The sequence below is a fragment of the Hevea brasiliensis genome, chromosome 16, assembly GCF_030052815.1.
Source record: "Hevea brasiliensis isolate MT/VB/25A 57/8 chromosome 16, ASM3005281v1, whole genome shotgun sequence".
In the NCBI taxonomy this organism is placed as follows: Eukaryota; Viridiplantae; Streptophyta; class Magnoliopsida; order Malpighiales; family Euphorbiaceae; genus Hevea; species Hevea brasiliensis.
Window position 1 is genome coordinate 63958388 of NC_079508.1, and position 16553 is coordinate 63974940.

General features: G+C 33.5%; 2 protein-coding genes across 4 annotated transcripts; one reads left to right on the forward strand and one right to left on the reverse strand.

Moving 5' to 3' along the window:
• Nucleotides 1-1051: 1051 nt before the first annotated feature.
• On the reverse strand, nt 1052-5151 carry LOC110672339 (phosphatidylinositol 4-kinase gamma 5). 3 transcript variants are annotated; one of them, XM_021835090.2, is made up of 3 exons: nt 4897-5151; nt 3962-4074; nt 1052-3672 (listed from the first exon to the last, which is right to left on the reverse strand). In XM_021835090.2, the coding sequence occupies exon 3, from the start codon at nt 3404-3406 to the stop codon at nt 1511-1513; it is 1896 nt and encodes a 631-aa protein (XP_021690782.2). In that variant the 5' UTR covers nt 3407-3672; nt 3962-4074; nt 4897-5151; the 3' UTR covers nt 1052-1510. The 3 variants fall into 3 exon arrangements, with proteins under 3 accessions (XP_021690782.2, XP_021690781.2, XP_021690783.2); XM_021835089.2 differs by having other exon boundaries at nt 1052-3683; XM_021835091.2 differs by having other exon boundaries at nt 1052-3683; nt 4161-5151.
• Nucleotides 5152-8898: 3747 nt separating this feature from the next.
• On the forward strand, nt 8899-16249 carry LOC110672350 (O-fucosyltransferase 27). Its single transcript, XM_021835107.2, has 10 exons — nt 8899-9447; nt 9931-10015; nt 11828-11898; nt 11987-12075; nt 12153-12396; nt 13416-13528; nt 13611-13701; nt 13814-13942; nt 14330-14883; nt 15256-16249. Exons 1-10 carry the CDS (start codon nt 9250-9252, stop codon nt 15716-15718), a joined length of 2037 nt encoding a protein of 678 aa, XP_021690799.2. The 5' UTR covers nt 8899-9249; the 3' UTR covers nt 15719-16249.
• Nucleotides 16250-16553: the final 304 nt, after the last annotated feature.

Below are 16553 nucleotides of genomic sequence, written 5' to 3' on the forward strand. Positions count from 1 at the left end.
GCTCTTTCAACTCAACCGCACCTAAAATTAAAGATTAAATCCCTCGGCCAAAGAAAAAAAAAAATCTCATTAATCAAATATTCAGATTTCATTGATACGAGGACATTCCCGACCTAACAGTATAATATAAAAACTGTAACTAAAATTAGGATAACATCGGATCGGGTGTTTTCAATAGCATATAATCAACTTACATATTCATTATCCTTCATAAAATTTATTAATTAAACACAAAATATATATTTTTATAATCATATTTATAATTTTTTATATGTTATATTTTAAATAAATAAAATTTAAATATTTTATAAAATTATTAATTTTTAAAATATAATTTTTTAGTAAAAATTTTTTTTTATTAATTAAATCAAATAATTTTTAATGAGTTTTAATCGAATTTTCATGAGCTCTAACCTCTTGTCAAAATCGTGGGTTTTGCATTATTGTTTGGGACTCGGATGCGCCAAGCTATAGGTTAGATTATAGTGCTGTGGCAATAAAATTTTGTGCTTGGTGGAAGAAGAAAAAAGTGAAACAAGCGCATATCAATATTTTTCTTCACTTCATTTATTTTTTTAATTTATAATTATTGTTTAATATTTTAAATTAAATTAATTTATCATAGTAAGTATGCTATATATTTATTATTAATTCATAATTATTAAATTAAAATTTAATAAAATCAATTATAATGGTTTCATTTTAAAATTTTATTTAAATTGTTATAATTTGTCTTAATCAAATTAGAATTAACAATACAATTTTATTTTATCGAAATTAAATTTAAATAATAATTGTAAATTGAGTGACAAGATCGTAAATAATTGAAAATTTTAAAAGAGAGTATAAATGATAAATTTTAGCCATTAATCTACTGCAGGTCAAAAGAAATAAATTTTTATGGAACAAAATGCATGAATATCAGAAAAGTTTAAAGACAAAAGTGAAATAAATTAATCCTCCAGTTTGAGAAACAGATGGTGCAATTAATCCTCCATTTTGCACTGTACGTTTATTGATCTGAATACGAGTAAAATCTACAAGCCAAAAATGCTAAACATAAGAAATCACATATATCAGACACTGAACATCCAAGAGACATTAACCATTATTCTCCTCTCTCACTACAAAAGGGAGGAGGACACAGCAAATACCTGAGAATAAGTCAAAGCATAAATAACTCCTACATGACACCCATACCTATACATGTCTTATTTATTCCCTACACACTCTATTTTTGTTATATTCGACACTCATTGTGCTGAACATGGAGCAGTGCAACCAAAAAAGAAAACAAAACAGAGAGACTACATATAGAAGAATAAAAACTTAGGCCTCACCTCAAGCAGCTGATGACCACATTGTACCATCCAAAATTTCGGCAACATAACATTATCCCAAATCATAAATGAAATCCATCCTCCTCACACACCAAAATCACTTACGTATTTCTGATTGCAATTTTTTCTAGTTATCATTTCCCACATTTATAGCATCCATTAACTAACCCTCAAAACTGGCAAGATGTCCCAAGCCTCTGTCTATGCCTCTGACCAACATTCCCTGATTTACGATGAGCAAAAGCTGGACATAGTAACTTCTGTAAATGCTCAAGGAACTGCATCCACTCCCTTTCAGTCAAATCAGCCAGCTTCACAAAAGTGGTGCTCGCAGCAAGCTGCTCATTTGCACTCCTATTTCCAGATGATGTACCAGCCAAATAGCCACTCTTCTGCATCACATCCTCATGTCGCCAACTCTTCTCACCAACACTGATACTTTTCAATAACATTGACATCTTCGAAATGGTTGAAACATGGTCCTGCATTGAGTCAGCATATTCATCTGTTCTTAAAGTCAACTCATTCCCTTCACAGTCTTCAATTTCCTCCTCATCTTTCTCCTCCAGACTTTCCATCAGTTTGGAAAGAAGAGTTTGGGCATTTACACCACTGGACCCTGGACATAGAGGTTTCATTTCCAATTTTTCTCCTACATTTAAAGTCAAATCTAACTCACCCTCACAATCAATGTCAAACTGAAACTCCTCGCTATCTCCTGCTTTCACCTCATAAGAAAGATATTCTGTCTCCCCTAACAGACTCCTCGCCTGAATGCATATAAGCTCAAGTTCACTAGGCTCTTCCATGTGGCCTCGAAACTCCCTACTCATCATCTCTCCAATCTCAGCAAGACAGAGACCAAAAGCTGCTGCTTCCTTGAGGAAAACTGTACAAACCACCAAGACCCTGAGACATGCCTCTCGAATCATGGGCAACTCCCTTCGAAGCATATCAGAATCTTTTAAGGGGTCAAGACAACTAATATACTCAAGCTCATCCTCAGAAAAAGGAATGGATGCTTGTGGCCAATGGATCCACTCGTAGTAAGGATCCTCCAAGCTTTCTGGTAGGCAAAGGCCATGGTCAATTGGAACAAGCTCCACCTGACCAAACCTCCCAATCCCATCAAGCTTCCTGACCAGAAGGTTCCCAGCATGTCTGTCTGTGTTCAATATCCGTATATCTAATATCCCTATCCTATGCACAGCAGCAACAGGAAAACTTGAAGTCCCATAATCACTGGCATCAAAATCATGAGGTATAAACTGCTGCAATGATGCAATTTTGCTAACCTCCGTTCTCTGTTGGTGCTTATTTCCCTTCACCCCACAATTAACATTGAATATTGAGTGGCTGACCTTCACAAGGGCAGTTGAGGGCACATTAGCAAAGTGATTATAGTCGAGAAGGTAAGCTGCTACTTCTCTGAAGCCTGTCTCCCCAACCCTCACTGAACGTTTCAAGCCTGGCTGCCCTAGAGCTTGGCCAACAAAGCCTTTTGGATTATTAGGGGCATATGGTTCCTCATCTGTGGGCTTTACAATAGCCACATTTTCACCATGGCAATTTTTGAAATAGTATGCCCCTCCAAGCCCGCTACAAATAGGACTAGGATCAACACCAATCTTCATTGCTTTTACAATTTCCTTCACCAATTCTTTTACTTGGGCAAAATGATCTGAAAATCCTAATATCTCAATTGGACCACTCTGGTCGCTCTGCTGAAGATCCTTCACAGTAGGTGAAAGACATGGGGTAGATGAGCTTCTATGCATGGAGTTCTTGGTGAGAAGAAGAGGAGAATCATTCCTAACAGCACTCAGATCATTTTTTAACACTGTATCCCCAAAAATCAATGACCTTTCCTCAGTTGGCACATTAAGGGCAAGCTGTAATTTCCTCTTTACAGTATGGGCATTGTCAATCCTGTCTAATTCCATACCCAAAACAAAGCCAGTTTCAGTCTGAACAAATACACGCCTCCTTCCAGAAGATTTTCTTTCCAATCTCTTATTCCCACAATATTCACCGCTAAGGGCTTCTCTAAAAGTTGCAACTGCCATATCTGTGTGTACAGAGTGCTCCAGATCAGGGAACGTGGAATGAAGAGAAGAAATTGAAGATCTTGAAGCCTGCAGCACAGATGGCGATAGCAGAGAACCTTTCTCTCATGCAGACACCAAACTCAAATGCCAGCAATGAACGTGGGAATGCTGAAGATAACCATAATTGAGAAAAAGAAATTCGAATTGCTTCTTTAATTATCACATTGGAAGGCTTGCAGCAAAAAAGGAGAGACTCAGGGAAACTGCTACATTGAAGATGCCATCTGCTAATGCTCTAATTTAAAGGTAAAAAGGGTCATAAAAAATATTTAACAAGTAATTTAAACTCACAATAAAAGGCAAAAAAGTTCAAATGATATAATTCAACAAATTTGCATACTCTTCTGCCCATATTTGCACTACAAAGCCATATATGATTGAAGTTCTAGATAACACAAAATTTAACACTTGAAATGACAATTTCAGAAAAATTCAAATGTGTGGTTTATATGATGGCTGCTGAATCATTGAAATAAGCAACACTATTTCAATTTAAAAAGGAAAGTTACAAACCTGAAAAAAATCTATGACCAAGTAGGCATGAGTAGCCTGATTATGGGGTTTCCCAAATATTCATCCATACTGGCAACCATCACCATGTCCGCCAAGTTCTATGAACTAATTTTCTGAAAAGAATATTGACATTCAAAATAAATAAATAATAAATAAATGAAAAGAAAATGCAGAACCAAAATAATTTCTTCTAACATACCTTCATCTCAACTTAGGTGCCTACATGATCTGAATAATCATTGACTTGAAAAAAGTAGGCCCGTAAGAAAAGAGGGAAAATAACAAACATACATTGGCGATATAGATGCTAGGGTGTTTGCAGTCTAAAAGAATTCGAGGGTGCTATCTAAATCACCACATGGTATCATGTTCCTTATTAAAGAATAAATTGAAGCCCTTAAACTAATTAATGATCAACAATAAAAGTTAGATTGCCAAAAGAATCCCTTCACTCTGTTAAAACAAGGATTCTAATTGGAAAAAAAATATTCCCAGTCCAACAATATTAATAAATCATCTTGTCCATCATATACAAGAATTCTAACCAGGAGACACTGACCGAGGAAACCAAATTTTGAACTAAAACAAACTCAGATAACTGAAACAGAAATCCATCTCTGATTAATCACCCACAACAATCCACGATTTTTCCATAATTTGGTTTGTACGATTGAAAAAACACAAATTAATACTCCCAAAATAAAATAAAATTCTCAAAATAATAAAAACAATACAAATTCGCTAACTGTTTCAGCAAAATTGAATCACTTTTCAATTTCTCCGCAAGAAATTCTTAAAGTAGTTCCAATATTTCTAAAACAAAGTGGCAAATGGAAATACTGAGACCTCATATATTTTTCCACAATTCTGTCCAGAAAAAAAAAAAAAAAAACTGAAAAGCGACCGAATTCGAGCCAATGCGAGAGGCAGCTCACCGGGGATCGGTAATCGGACGGCGGAGACGCGATGACAGCCACCGCCGTTGAAGATACGGACGGTTGGAGTTCGATGTGGCTAAAAAAGAGAAAAAAAATCAACGGCTACGATGTGATTGTATGAGTTTCGCGTCGTTTCTCTCTCTCTGCCCCCCCGGCCTTGGAGATATTCCCGAGTCTTTTAACTGTTAAGGAATGGCCGCGGGACGGTAACTGTCAAATTTTAACTGCCCGAATCCATCGAGTATTTTTAGGAGTCTGGTACTGTTATTTTGTTAAATTAAAATATATATTATTTTCTATTTATTTAATATAAATAAAATCTAAAAAAAGCCACCGCCGTTGAAGATACGGACGGTTGGAGTTCGATGTGGCTAAGAAAGGGAAACAAAAAAAAAAATCAACGGCTACGATGTGATTGTATGAGTCTCGCGTCGTTTCTCTCTCTCTGCTCCCGCCGTGGCGGTATTCCCGAGTCTTTTGACTGTTAAGGAATGGCCGCGGAACGGTAACTGCCCGAATCATCGAGTACTTTTAGGAGTTTGTTACTGTTATTTAGTTAAATTAAAATATATATTATTTTCTATTTAATATAAATAAAATATAAAAATTAAAATAACTGTAAAAATATTATATTTTTATTGCATTATCCGTTTCGAATCCGATTCGCTAATACCCATCTCAAAAAATTCCGAACCCGTCTTCTAAAAAATTTAGCCAAAAAAGAATTATTATTTTTTTTAACGCACGCATAAATCAATCAAGAAATATTAATTTAATATATTATATTATTTATTATATTATTAAAATAAATATATAATTATTAATTTATTATATTATATTATTTATTTTATTATTAAAATAAAAAAATAATTAAATAATTTTAAAAGTATATTTATAAAATAATAAAGTAATTATTATTATTATTGATAAATAAAAAATTTATAATTAATTTTAAGTTTTTAAATGTAAAAAATGTATTTTTTATAATAAATAAATATTTTATATTTTATATTATTAATAATGATTATTTTAATAAAATTATAATACAATAATTAAGATGTTGAGATTATAAATGAAAAAGATAAAAGTATTAATAATATTAATTTTTTAGTTATATAAAAAATAATAATATAATTTAAATAAAAAATAAAATCAAATCAATTATTAGCTGATGATAAATGATTCTAAAAATATAGCTGATATAAATTATAGATAATATATACCATATCAATTATTCATTAATTATCAATTTTATTTTTTTACATTTATCAAACATTTTAATTCATCTGTTTAGATATTTATTAGTTATCAATTATACCTAAAATATGAACTAAATACTCTCTCAATATGTAAAACGATGTAACTTTGTACAACTACAAATGTTTTTCACAATAAAAGTCTAAAAATATATTAGTAGTTTTTTTAAAGAAAACAAATCTTAGTAGTTATTATCAAATTAATTTTAACCATTTGTGATAATAATTTTTAATATGCATTAATTATAAAATATTTTTTTTACTGTATAAATAATATATTTATATATGTCATTAATATGGCAAGTAGATTTTTAGAACGGTGTGAAATTATTCTTGGGTCATTGATATCTCGTATATATGTCTTTAATGCTATCTTTCATTTCAATAAATGAAATTAAAATGTTAAAATTTTGTGTTTCTAAAAAATACAATTATTTTAATAATAATAAAATATATATGAGATTAGCTAGACATTTTCAATAGGTAATGTTATGAATTTGAATTGAAGTTTCAATTCAAAGTTTAGAGGATTAAAATGCAGTTCAAGATTTATATTGATTTTGATTTTGATCTGGTTTTGATTGTAATTTTAATATAATTCTGGTTGAATTATTGTTTTGTTTAAGTATAATGATTGAAATTTTTTTAATTTTTAATTTTTTGAAAATAATTTATATTTAGCTCATAATTGAGCATGTTGATTTTTATATGGTTCGGTATTGATTTTGATTAGTCCAGCATTAATATGTTTTGATATTTTAATTTGATTTTAATTATAAATTAATTATTATCAAGTCTAGAGTTAGTTTTATTTTAAAAAAACGATATAATTTTAAGGAAAATTTCAGATTTTTAGTATTAAATGAAAGTTTTATTGTAATTTTTATTAGAATTTGAGACAATTAAAGGCAATTTTAACATTATTAAATTAAAATTTATTAGTAAATAGGAGTTTATTATTAACGATAATTACAATGTGTATAAATCATTATCTTTATTAAATACACTTTTATATTTCTTAAAGTGATTATATATATATATATATATATATATATATATTAAAAATGTCATAATATTTATTTTTAAATAATTTAACTTATATTATTAAACCACCTTAATTAAAAATTTTGAATGGAGGCATCTTAGAAGAGAGACAATGTCAATGGAGGTATGGTTTTGACATGTTCTTTGCAATTCCTGTTGTCTTCTTCTTCTTCTTCCTTTTTTTTTTTTTTTTTTTTTTTTTTAAATGAAGTCTCCCAATGGTGTAGTAGTGGTCCTAACCAATCATGGAGCCGACCATTGTCATCCCACGTTCATCCATCCAATAATCTATAGCAAGCCCAAAAGGGAAACCCATATTTCTGTAGCTTGGAAATATGAAACATATTAGCAGTGAAGTATCTGCACATCCTTTTAAAAAAGAAAAGCAAGAGAGATAGAAAGCAATCAAGGTATTGAATGGATTTGTTATAATTGTCACTAATTAATAGTTGTAAAAATTTTTTTTATTTAAATTTAATTTATTAAAGCTTGTAAATTACAGAAGCAGGTCATGGGCAGTAAGGTGCCTGCAAGGCTGCAACTTGCGTGGAAAGTTTCAGGCTGCTCATGTGGAAATTTCAAACTGGACATCTGCAACTGCACCGTCTTTTACAATGAAAGCTCGAATCAGGCAAGAATTCTGGTCACCCATGTGCATTTATTGCATCATTTATGATATTGCCTAACCTATAAATAAGAAAACAACCTTCTTCTGAGTTTGTACCTAAAGCACTTTGCTGGTTGCTTTCCCATTCCAAGCTGAATTCCTCTGTGGTCAGTACCTTTATTAGACTCACTTTTTTGCCTTTCATTTCTCAATGAAGTGCCCAAATCTCTCGAGATTTTATTAACCAGCACAAACCCACCACCAAATTAAGATTTTACAAGAAAGGGACAGAGGCCCAAATAAAATGAATGAAACAGCCCATATATGCTAGTCTCTAACCTCATATGCATGAGGTATTAGCTAGTTCAATTTAATTTATTGAAATTAAATTGATCAAAATTAAATTGAAATTGCCCAGTTTAATTTAATTTATTTTTAGTTAAAATTATATATTTTTAAAAAAATTTAAATTATTAAATTTAATTTAAAATGTAATCATATTAAAATTAAATTTTAATAGAAAAGAGTCATGCAATTGGATTATGAATTATATGATCCCTCCAAATCATAAATCTGAATCGGCATTTTTATGCAAAACCGGTCTCCTTTACCAAAAGGGGCTCTCACGTGACATATGGCCCATGTCACGTGACCCGATGTCTCCTATTGGATGTCAAAGGCAGCCAGTAATTGGGCATGCTAGTGGTGGCAAAATTATCTAATCAGTGAAAGCTGTTACCGTGTTCCACTTTAAGCAATAGAAATTTAAATTTCATATTTTATAAATATTTATATTATTAAATTAAAAATGATAAAAATAATTAAAATTTAAAATATAAAAAATTTAAATGAAAAAAATAAATTCCCAATTTTAAAAAGTTAAACAATATTAATAAAGGATTCATAAAATAAAAAAAATATATAGTTTTAATAAAATGATGGGAGAGGAAATTGGAGGGGTCCTCTTTTAGATGACCAAACATGGAGTGAGGAGACAGTGCAGCGCAGCACTGGAACCCATACAATTTCTTATTTCTCCATAATCTGCACGTTAATTTCTCCATAATCTGCACGTTAATTAAACTTCTCTCTTGCTTTGATTGGTCCGTCAAATGCACGCTCGAGAGTGTGGGAGTGGTTAGATCTGATAAAATCTTACAAAAATGGTGTTGTCTGATTCATCGAACTCAAGCACTCTTTTTGGTTTACAAGACATGGATTCTCTCTCTCACGCGTCACTTCCCTTTCTCTCTCTCTGACTCTCGACTTTCAGACTATTCCCCACCTTCTTCCCTCTTTTAGACTTGCCTGGCTTCTTCACTCGACAGATAGAAAGAGGGTGGTGTAGTCTTGTAGAGAGAGAGTCTGTGTTTTTACTTATTTTGGAGAGAGAGAGAGAGAGAGAGAGAGAGAGAGAGCGAGCGAGCGAGGGAGGGGGATTCAATGAAGGAGGAAGGGAAAATGGTGTTGAAGTCTAAGATGAAATGGGTTGGTTTAGTTGGGCTAGTTTTGTCTGCTTTCTCTCTTTTTGTACACTTTCTTCTTGCTAGATTCACTGAGGAAGGCATTGCAGAGTACCAGTCTTCCATCACAATCTTCTCTTGGAGACCCATATTTGAGAACGCTGAATTAGCCAAAACTGTACTTCTAACAATCCCCCTTTTGTTTAATATTGTTTAAAAGTTTGGATTTTGTTGCTGCTTTGTTGGGTTTTCACTGTGTTTTTTCTGACTGCTCGTGGAAAAACTTTTGATTTTAGTCTTTTTATGAAGCTGTGGGTTTTGACTTGTGGGAATGTTAGTTTTAGCGTAACCATGAGGCTCTTTTGGATTTTGCATGGATCTGAAGAAGTTATTCAATGAAACTCAGATGAATTTATCTGCTTGTTTTCTTGAATTAGTTAAATTATATTTGTTTGTTTATTTATTATTTTTTTTTCTTTAGTTTGGATCTGTTATGAATTTTGGCAATAATTTTGATTACTCCTATTTCCATTTACGTGCTCAATTTTTTTTTGGGGTACACTGTGCGTGGACCATATCCTCTCTGAATTTGCAAAACTGTGTTATTGTGTTCGTAGTCTATGTATGGGAGTAATAGTTTTGCTCTTAATCTGTGGTGCAGGGTCCACTGTATAGAAGACTATGGGGTCCAGTGAGACGTTTTGAATCTCTGCATCCGGATGCAAATCCCAGAGGACATTATGCAGGTTAGCTTTCTTGCATATCTTGGTATACATAATTTAGCGGTTGAGATTTGCAATTCCAGCACTTGTTTTTTATTCTCCACTTAATAAAATTGTCTTGGTTTCTTCTAATTAATAATTAAAACAATTAAGTGTTTACTCAAAAACTAGGTTCAGTGCTCAGTAGGTTATACCTGCAAAAAAAAAAAAAGTTTTCGTTTTTGGTTTCTACAGATCAATGAAGAGCTGCTGAAGCCTTCACGATCAATTCTGGACTAAACTAACACTTACAGGATTAAACAGGAGATGGATTAGGATAGAGGTGTCTAACACCAGTTCCATCTGCTCTCATTTGACTTTTGTTTATTGTCAGAAGCTTGCCGAAGTCATGAAAGTAGCACTATGCCAATTACTCCTGTCCCAATAATCAACTATGAAATCATTCTAAACGTTCGAATGTCTGGAAACATTAAGATGTCTATATTGAGTTATTATTGTGTATTTTATTATCCAATCTGAATGCCTGGATTTACACATATTTTGGTGAATAATATAGTCAAGTAGCTAACTGCTTAATTGAAGTGAGTTTTTAGCATTTCCTATTCTTTTGCTTGATCTAATTGTATTATTGTAGGTTCTCTTTGTAGCTCTTAATATCGCAAAACTTCATTGTCCACTTGAAATAATTCTTTTTTGATTTATTTAAAAAGTTTTTGCGCATGCCTGCGTGGGAAGTTTTGTAGTAATTCTGTACCATTCAAGAAATTAGTCATTTTTCTGTGCATCTTTTTGAGATAATATCAAAGGGCTGCAAGGATCTATGCACACGTGCTTGATGTCTTATCATCCCAAAATCTAAAGCAATGGGTTATGGGTCTTTTCTAGTTATATGTCCCTCATTTAGCTTCAATCTTTGTAATGTGGTATTCATTCACCTTCATCTCTCACATTCACATTTGCTATGATGCTATCATATATAACACTTTGTTATTCTAAATCATCCATATTCATCCCTAGACTTGCTCAACATCTTATGTATTGATTCTTCCTATTGTACAGTGTAATGAAGATATAAACAAAAAATAAAAGATGTAGTAGATGTGTTGTCAATTTCAGATCATTTTCACTTGACTTTTTCCTATGAACGTATTCCCCAAAAAGGCAGGCAACATGTATGAGACCTCCATAATATTTATTCTGCAGCTGCTTTTTTCACCCCCTATATATGAATCTCCATTCATTGGTTTAACTGTGTAAAGCTTACCATGCTCTTATGCACAACCAAAAAGAGATAGAGAGAAGCCAAAGTTGCTTTTATATCATACAGCTGTTCGTGCATGTTGTTTTTTTTTTTTTTTGTGGGGCGCGGGGGCGTGAGAAGAAAAAAACTGCTGTTAGTTTTATTTTTTTTGGATTTCTAAAACATTGGTGCCTTAGTTCTAATTATTTTTGTTATTAACTTATTGATATGAATAGTTATCTTATATAGGTTATTTATCTTATTTTATTCTTTTGTGCCTCGCCTCTGCAGTCTGCGCCCTGCTCTTGCCCTTTGCATCTAGGCCTCTAGGACCCCTTCGCTCATTAGTTCGTCTTTAATAACTGTGCTGTCTTAGTATCTTATGTTGTTTTCAATTGATAATCTTACAATATATTGCAACTTATTAGGGCTTACAACATTTTCTATATTTTCTTTTCTGCCTTTACAAGAAAATATAACCTTTTGTGCTTGCATCAAGAGGATATGTTATCATATGAAGTTTTTGTGCTGATAGTTTATGTTTAACATTATAATTGATGCTGTATTGACTTCCTAACTTTGATATTATGTAACAGATCCCAAACCACTATCAAATGGATATATCTTTGTCAGGATACAAGGTGGCTTCCATGAAATTAGGAATTCGGTGAGGATAGCATGCTCAATTTGCACGTCGATATTAAAATTATAAATTTTTATTACGGAAGATATCTTATATCTTAATGATATTTCAGATATGTGATGTGGTTGTGGTTGCTCGACTTCTTAATGCTACTTTAGTTATACCTGAGCTCCAATCAACCACAAGCAGTAAAGGAATCAGGTGACTACTTGTTTGTAGGTGCAATATTAATTGTTACTTGTTCATTACTAATTAACTGTTTGATATGTTTGTTGCAGCTCTGAGTTCAAGAGTTTTGCATACCTTTACAATGAGGACCAGTTCACAGCAGCTTTGGTAAAAGATATACAAGTTGTTAAAACCCTTCCAAAAGATCTTAAAGGGGCAAGGAGAAAAAAGAAGATCCCATCATTCAGGGTGTCTCATTCAGCTTCACCATATTTTTATTTGCATCATGTTCTTCCAGTACTTAATAAGCATTCAGTGGTTGAACTGGTGGTTTCTGATGGGGGATGCTTGCAGGTGGTGGCAACCTAGACTTGATTATATGCCTTTGCTTTTAACTAGGTGTTGTTAAGGTTAACTTGATATACTAGTATGTTATCTTAAAAAATGAATGCAATAGAAAACTATGGAACTAGTGGTTGGATCCCTCCTGCTGGCCAATCTTCTCTTGAGTTTTAGGTTTCTTCCACCTAAAATAGGTCAAAAGTGTTTAAGAGATCAAATATCTTGGGCTATTATGAATTTTAGCCTATGAGAGCCTGGATATAGGGGTGGCCGTCGGGCTGGGCTGGAATCAGTGGTTTTAGTTCAAGGTTTGAGAAGACTGAAACTGGACCACAGGGTCTCATTTCTGGTTCTGGTTCTGGTTCTGGTTCAGTTCAAGTTGAATTTTTTTTTTTTTCAATTTTTTTTAAAATAGAAGAAAAAAAATCTGCTTTTAATCCGGAAGCAGACCAAACTGGTCGATTCAAGACCAATGTTGGTCAATTCAGTTTTGGCTGATTTTAATCTTTGGTTGGACCGGTTCTAAATTGGACCTGACTGAGTTTAAATAATTTATTGAATATTATTCTTCTGTAGTGATACAGAAAATGCAGAAAATTATGGCTCTAATAACATGGACGCCAAAGAGAATTTTCATTCTACAATGGTAAGATAGAGTGATCGAGATGATTCATAGTTTGATTAATTTGCCTATGGACTTGAATATTGAGGGCTGGAACTGGTGGTTTTAGTTCAACGTTTGAGGAGACCAAAACTAGACCATAGGATCTCAATTCTAGTTCAGGTTCAGTTCAAATCCAACAGTTGAATTTTTTTTTTCCAATTTTTTTAACAAAGAAAAAAATCTGGTTTTAATCTGAAACCAGACCAAACTGGTTAATTGAAAACCAATGTTGGTCAATTAGGTTTTGATTGATTTTAATTTTGGGTTGGACCGGTTCTAAATAGGACCTGACTTGAGTCTACCTCTATATGTAGGGTGAAGATAATAATTTTTTTTTTTTTTTATAATTTTTCTGGTGCTTCTGTAGGCCATCCTCCCACCCCACTTTGAAGAATATCAAAGGCTGAGATGTAGAGTTGCTTATCATGCCTTACGCTTCCGAGAAGAGGTCCAGGAACTCACAACTAAAATATTGTACAGGTCAATGACTGCACATAATATATTTTTTTCAATTTACTTCCACATTATTCTTTCTTAGTTTCAGAACTCTCTTGTCTGTTAGGTTGCGAGCTCCTGGCCGGCCATTTATAGCCTTTGATCCTGGGATGACAAGAGATGCTTTGGCATATTATGGCTGTGCTGAAGTCTTCCAGGTACCTTTGACAAACCCAGATGTCATGCTTGTTGCTTTGATTTGTCAAACCTTTTAACAGTAGAGCTTACCTTGTGTTTGATTTTGCATTGTGTCTTGGAGCTTTTCCCAAGGATGTGCACACTGAACTCATTCAGCACAAACGAGCCTGGATGATAAAACGTAGGATTGTCAAGGGAAAGCTATCTGTAAATTCTGATGAGCAACGTCATAATGGTTCATGTCCATTAATGCCAGAAGAGGTAGAGCATATCTGGAATTTAGCTCTTGTTTGGTACAATACTGCATGCATATAAAACATAAATACTTTTGCTTTTTACCCTTCAATTTTTTGGGACTGTAGAATGAGCTACTTTTTAATTTGAAGATTGGAGGCTGCTTCCATCACTTAATCCGTAGAGGAAGTAGGGTTGTATTCAAAATACACTGATTCGGCTTTTATAGAAAAATTATCTTTGAAATCTGTGATTGGGTAATGTGATCGGTGAGATAGTAACGATGGTCCAATTTTTAAAAAATGGCTGTTTGACTCGGCCACTTTATTACCAGGCATAAGTATCTTTTGAAGGACTGACTAATTAAAGAAATCATAACCAAGCCTTTGATCTACATCACATGTTTTTTCACAGGTTGGTATTCTTCTTCGTGCATATGGATACCCATGGGACACAATTATATATGTTTCTGGGGGAGAAGTGTTTGGCGGCCAAAGGACATTAATTCCTCTTCATGCAATGTTTGAAAATGTTGTTGATAGGACTTCCCTCAGCACTGGATGGGAGCTCGGTAGAATTTATGGTCGCGAGGTTAACCTTGCTGGTAATAACCCAAAGATCCCACCTTCTGTTGTGGAAGAAAAGAAGCTTGAAGCATGGAAAACTGCAGGTCCGCGTCCTCGTCCACTTCCACCTCCTCCAGCTCGACCCAAATACCCATATAACATTGAAGGTTGGTGGGGCTGGGTTGCTGAGAGCGATAATGAGCCTGAAAGTACTGTTATAGAGTTGAGGACCAATGCCCATAAATTATTATGGGATGCAATTGACTATGTAATTTGTGTTGAAGCTGATGTGTTTATTCCTGGATTTGATCATGATGGGAAAGGACATCCAAATTTTGCCAGCTTAGTTATGGGGCATCGGCTCTATCAATCAACTTCATCTAAAACATTTCGACCAGACAGGTAATAATTGAGCACACAAGTATCTATACAAAGAAAGTACTTTACCATCAATCCTTTCTCAATGGGAGTGCCTTGTCCCATTTTCCATTGCTTTTTTCCAACTCATGTTAAATAAACAATTGTCTTGTATCTTGAGTAACATGACAAATTAGTTGGTTTATTCTTCCTCTTAAAACTGTCGTTTGTTAAATTACATGCTTTAGAATTTGGCTATGTATTGGTCCTATAGCATTTATGCAAACCGAAGTATTAAATTATGCGGAGGTAACATGCATCAACCTTACCAAGTAACATCTGAGTAGTAAATGACAAAACATCCATCATCCTTTTCTTTTGTTATATTGTTAACTTGTGTGTTATTTGTTATTGCAGGAAGGAAGTTGCCAAACTTTTAGAAGAAACCCGTGAACACCTATATCAAGCAAATCGTACCTGGCTGACATCAATACGCAGGCATCTGAGGAGAAGTTTAGTTGATGGAGCAATAGAAGCATCCACAAAGTCAAAACCATTTTCTTTTCTTTCGCATCCGGTTCCTGAATGTTCTTGCTCAAGATATAATGTTACTGAAACACCAGGGCATGCTTCAAGCTCTCCAACTCATGCACAAGTTGAGGCTGCTCTTGGAGTTACTCACCGCTGCCCTAGATGGATGGATGGTGAAACAATCTCAAGATTAAAGGACAAAGAAATTGAAGAAATTCTTGATGAAGATGTTTCCTCTTCCGGATTGTTTTTCAAGCATAGTGTTGGAAGTCATGAAAGTGGAGGTGGAGAAATAAACAAAGAGGAAACTCAATTGGAGGACCAGGAAGAATTTGAGGGTGTAGAATAAAAAGAGCAAGCCCCATATTAACTCCAATGATTGTCTCTGAGTGTTAAAGTGACCTGTTACATGCCTTGAATGCATGTTCTTCATGAAGAAAGAGTTTCACAAGCTGATTATGAGGAAGGTTGCAAAAAATACTTGGCTTCTATTGATGGGAAAAAGCAAGTTTTGGGTAGACTCTGGTTGAAGAACTTAACGAATAAAGCCCATAAAAATTAACACGTATTCAATCCATATGCTCGGGTATGAAGCTCCTAGACCATTTGCATTAGATGAGTAATTTAGTTGAGTCCTTTTTGGGGAAAAATGATTTTTATACATGCAATCCCCAACCAATTTTGATGTAGAGACTAGCATGCTTTTTTTTTTTTCTTTATCTTTTTTTTTTTGGTCAAAGCTAGCATGCTCCTAATGGTTACTATTTGTAGAGAACGCATATTTTTCTTGGGCATATTGGTAACTATTATTGATGTAACGTAGCAGAAATATAGATGTTTGATCCATGATGGAAAATATATTAATAGTTCTTTTCTTTGATTTTATGGCTGGTTTAATAGGAAGATTCTTGTTATCTATGTACCACAATGGATTGGCTTTTTTCATTTTTTTCAGCTTTAGCCTTATTGTCTGCAATATTGTAGTCGTCAGGTTTCAAATTTATTTGCAGATAAAGATAATTAATTAATTTTAAGTTTGGTACATAGTGTCCCAGTTCGTTCTCTAGCTTGCAGAAGAGTTTAGTTTTGACAGATTTCCATTTTTCCAAGGCGGGGAAGGATGTTTCCAAACAAACATCAGAGGAACTTGCCGAGAAACCATGGGAATATCAAATATGTGAACC

Bases quoted from the DNA above. Each gene is read 5' to 3' on its own strand.
- LOC110672350 (XM_021835107.2), top strand. From the start codon at position 9,250: ATGAAGGAGGAAGGGAAAATGGTGTTGAAGTCTAAGATGAAATGGGTT. The intron at 13,529-13,610 runs GTCAATGACTGC...CTTGTCTGTTAG, and splicing joins ACAACTAAAATATTGTACAG to GTTGCGAGCTCCTGGCCGGC. The intron at 13,943-14,329 runs GTAGAGCATATC...GTTTTTTCACAG, and splicing joins GTCCATTAATGCCAGAAGAG to GTTGGTATTCTTCTTCGTGC.
- LOC110672339 (XM_021835090.2), bottom strand. From the start codon at position 3,406: ATGGCAGTTGCAACTTTTAGAGAAGCCCTTAGCGGTGAATATTGTGGG.